The sequence below is a fragment of the Atta cephalotes genome (genome assembly GCF_000143395.1).
Source record: "Atta cephalotes unplaced genomic scaffold scaffold00032, whole genome shotgun sequence".
NCBI lineage: Eukaryota > Metazoa > Arthropoda > Insecta > Hymenoptera > Formicidae > Atta > Atta cephalotes.
Window position 1 is genome coordinate 2,781,440 of NW_012130096.1, and position 4,304 is coordinate 2,785,743.

A 4,304-nucleotide genomic window follows, 5' to 3' on the forward strand; every position below is an offset into this window, starting at 1 on the left:
TCTATATTTAATAAATTTTTACTTAGGATTATTTAAACAAATATTTATTAAAATTTAGTATTTTTCTCAGTGTACAATATATGTAAAAATCGTATCTTATCTGGGAGTTCTCCGAGAAACCCAAGTTATCATGTCAATATCATGGACCAAGCAATCGTGGAAAATAGCGCCAGATACTTTCAAATAGTCTAGAGAGGGCAAGGGAGAATCACGAGAGACTGTTTTAATCATGTGGACGTGTCCGACCTCCCCTTTGCGGACTCGTTCTTTCAGATTCGAATAACTCTGATCGAATCGCCGATTGAACGCGCTAAATAGTGGCTTGCCAATTTTCTCGGCCGTCTCGTAGCATTTGACGGTGTTTGGGCGATTCTCTGCTATAGGTTTTTCACAGAAAACTGCCTTTTTTGCTTCCAGAGCTTTAATAATTATATCTTTGTGTATGTAAATCGGCGACGCCACGAAAACCGACGCTTTACAAATTGTGAAAAGCAGGCATTACTTGCTTGATTATATAGATACATTTATATTACAGATTTATATTATCTAGAAATTGTATAATTCATGTTAATTTATATTATATCATTTATAATATATAATTTGTATTATAAATTTATATTATAACAGGTACTTAATTTTTTATTTTAATTTAAGTTTATTTAAGTTAATTATTCGGCGTTTTCTTAATTGATATACACTGAGGAAAAAATAGCTTAAATTTAAACAAATATTTATTTGAATACTATCAAATTGCTACCAATTACTTATAATAAATAAATATTTACTTAATAAAGAAGTGATTATTAAATTAAATTAATGTTTTTTGTACCAAACAAATATATTTTTATGTTTAATAAATATTTAATCGGTTCTATTCAAATAAATATTTATTGAAATTTAGGATATATTTTTTCTATCTACTTGGAATCTTTGAATACTTTATCAGACTGTTTGCTATTTAAAAAGGTAACGTTGTCCAGATGCCAGTACTTTCGCAAGCTTTGCCAATTACTCTCGACGTCATCAACAATATATAAAATTTGGACACGTTTACTAGAATTCATAGTTGCTAAATGTATCGTTCCGGCATGACCCACACCGAACAGAGTCACTTTTTTAATTAATCGATTCGTTCTCCGCTTTCAGGGTTAAGTATTCTAAATATCTACAAAAGATATTTCTCTAATGTTCATTTCTATCAATATCGAATATTAATCGAATTTTAATCTCTTAAAAGTTAATTTAATAGTTTAATTTGGACTTTATTTTTTTCAATTTTAAAATTAGAAAGAGATAAAAAAGGTAAATTAAACCGAAATTAAATATTAATCTCGGTTTAACTATTTAATATTTAATATTTTAATATTTAATTTTTTTATTCGGTTTATATATTTTAATATTTAATTTATATATAGGTTCTACATTAGTAGAAGAACCATTAATAAAAGAATATTGGAAGCAAAGAAACATAAAATCTTGTAGAAATATAGTTGAAATTTCTGATCTCGGAAGTCTAAAGTGAAAAACCGCAGTATTTGTCCACCTACATAAAAGTCATTTATAAAATTAATTGAAAATTTGTTCATTTAAGGTCCATGTTTTATTGCGCGTACATTTCTCATGTCGGTTTTAAATTAAGAATAGAAATAAAATTTTAGGAATATAAAAGTAAACGTTTTCAATAATCAATTTTCTTCATCGAACAAATTTCTGTCAATCGAGTATAACATTTATTTTACAATGCACATCGCGCCGATGCGAATTTATATTGTGCAATGATATTGAACTAATTACTTACTTCTTATATAGATAATCTTATATAATTATCTAGATATATATATTATCTAGATAATCATCCTCAGGCTTCAGTTTGATGTAGGGAGATGTGTCTTTGAACTTCGCCGTTGCCATTATTACAAATTATATGTATACTTTGATTCCAAAATCTGTCATGATCGAGAGACCGGTTTCTGGCCAATGATGCCTCCAGAATTGCTTTTTATATACGAAAAGGTAAATGGAAGTGGGAATTGCTTACTGTGACACATATCATTATCCAATAGCGCTAGTCGCTTAATAAATAAAAGTTACACATACATTTTCTAATTATATCAGTAACAGATAAAAGCTACACATACATTTTCTAATTATAATTAATGCGTAATATAAAAATTAAGGAAATCTCTATCATGCTGAACTGTTGTTTTTATTGTATAAAGATTCTGTATATTTTTTCCGAATTTTCTGAATTTTTATCATTTTTATTTTTATTCTTACTGGCTATTCTTATGCTAAGAATTCTTAACAAACTTCTCAACAAATACAAAAAAATGAGTATAAATTTCTCGCAATGTAGATTATCGAATAATTAATACATTAATGATAATATTCTTGAGCGTTAATAATAAGTTTAAAATTAAAATAATTTTATCTAATTGTTCGTCTTTCGAAATAATTAAACCGACGTGTTGTCTTAAAATCTATGGTGTTTTTACTAATTAATTGTTAACGTGTTTTGCTGCTACAAAAGCGACATTTGAGACAGCAAGAGATGCTTTTACATAGTTCTACCCATTTATTAAATTAAGTCATGAGCCACAATGAGAAATGTTTACTATTGCACACGTTCAGAAAGAAGGATAAAATTATCCTTCATATTTCTATTTCATATTTCTATACCTTTGTCTCTCAGATGCTCAGATACTCTGATATTCAGATACTAAGCGAAAACGAGACGTTCGTATAGATTTTAAGTACCTGATACAGCCGAGTATCAGGCTGTTCCTCGCCCTGATGAACTGCAAGGTTCATGAAATATTGGTATTCCAAGAATGGATCTGGACACGGAAGAAATGCGAAACGCATAATCTTTATATATTGGGTGTGGGAAAAAGTTCGTGGCGTTTTTCCCGCTAGATGGCTAAATGCTCAGCAGTCGGCAACTACTAATCGCATGGCAACACTAAACGTGCGTTTAAAAAGTGACATTTTAACTTTTGTTTTGAGCCGAAAAAGATTGAAATCGGTGAAGTAGATCAAAAGTTATTTTATTTTGAAAATGGAAATAAATAAGAAAAAAATTCGCTACATTTTGCAGTATCACTACGATAAAGACAAGAATGCTGCATAGGTTTGTGAAAAAATTTGCGCTATTTACGGTGAAGATACTCTATCAAAATCAGCAGCACGGAAATGGTTCGCTCGCTTTCGTGCTGGAAATTGCGATGTGAAAGATGAACCTTGCTTCGGTCGACCAATCACTGAAAAGTCCGATGAAATCATGATAAAAGTCGAGCGTGATAAATATGTGAGCACTGTAGAAATTGCCAGGGAACTAGGCATCGACCACAAAACAGTTTTAAATCATTTACACAAAGCTGGATACAAAAAGAAGCTCGATGTTTGGGTTCCTCACGAGTTGAGTGTTAGGAACATGATGGATCGAATTAATATTTGTGATACGCTACTGAAACGGAATGAAATTGAGCCATTTCTGAAGAGAATGATAACTGGTGATGAAAAATGGATCATCTACGACAATCCAACTAGAAAAAGATCATGGATAGAGAAAGGAGAGAAGGCGCAAGCAATCGCAAAACCTGGATTGACGAGGAAGAAGGTAATGTTGTGTGTGTGATGGAACTGGAAGGGAATCGTTCACTATGAGCTGTTATCCAATCAAACAATTAATTCCGAACTACTGTGAATAATTGCAGAGATTACAACAACCAATTGAGAGGAAGCGGCCAGAATTAATCAATAGGAGAGGTGTCGTCTTCTATCACGACAACGCTCGACCACACACATCTTTGATGACTCGGCAAAAATTGCGAGAGCTTGGCTGGGAAGTTTTAATGCATCCACTATATAGTCCTGACATAGCACCCTCAGACTATCATTTGTTTAGGTCTTTGCAGAACTCTCTTAATGGTGTAAAGCTAGCTTCAAAAGAGGTCTGTGAAAATCACTTGAAGTAGTTTTTCGAACAGAAACCACAGAAGTTCTATCGCGATGGAATTATGGCTCTGCCCCAAAAATGGCAAAATATTAGAAAATAATGGAGCATATTTGGTTTAAATAAATCGATTTCAATACTCTAAGAAAAACACTTTAATTTTATTTAAAAATCGCGAATTTTTTCCCATACCTAATATGTACATATATATATATATATATATATATATATATATATATATATATATATATTATTATTATTTAATATATATATTATAATAACTAACTAAGTATCGTATAAATAAAAAGAAGAGTACTTACTATAGTATAGTTATTACTAACTAAATTAA

The 4,304-nt window shown here is 30.6% G+C and overlaps 1 protein-coding gene across 1 annotated transcript in view; it reads right to left on the reverse strand.

The window, feature by feature from the left end:
* Positions 1-1,911, reverse strand: part of LOC105621305 (trans-1,2-dihydrobenzene-1,2-diol dehydrogenase-like) — an 11,248-nt gene extending 9,337 nt beyond the window's left edge. The window contains exons 1-2 of the mRNA XM_012202771.1: positions 1,857-1,911; positions 1,799-1,814 (exon numbers count right to left, since the gene is read on the reverse strand). Coding sequence (XP_012058161.1) covers positions 1,799-1,814; positions 1,857-1,911 — 71 coding nt within the window. The remainder of the gene's footprint in view (positions 1-1,798; positions 1,815-1,856) is intronic.
* Positions 1,912-4,304: the final 2,393 nt, after the last annotated feature.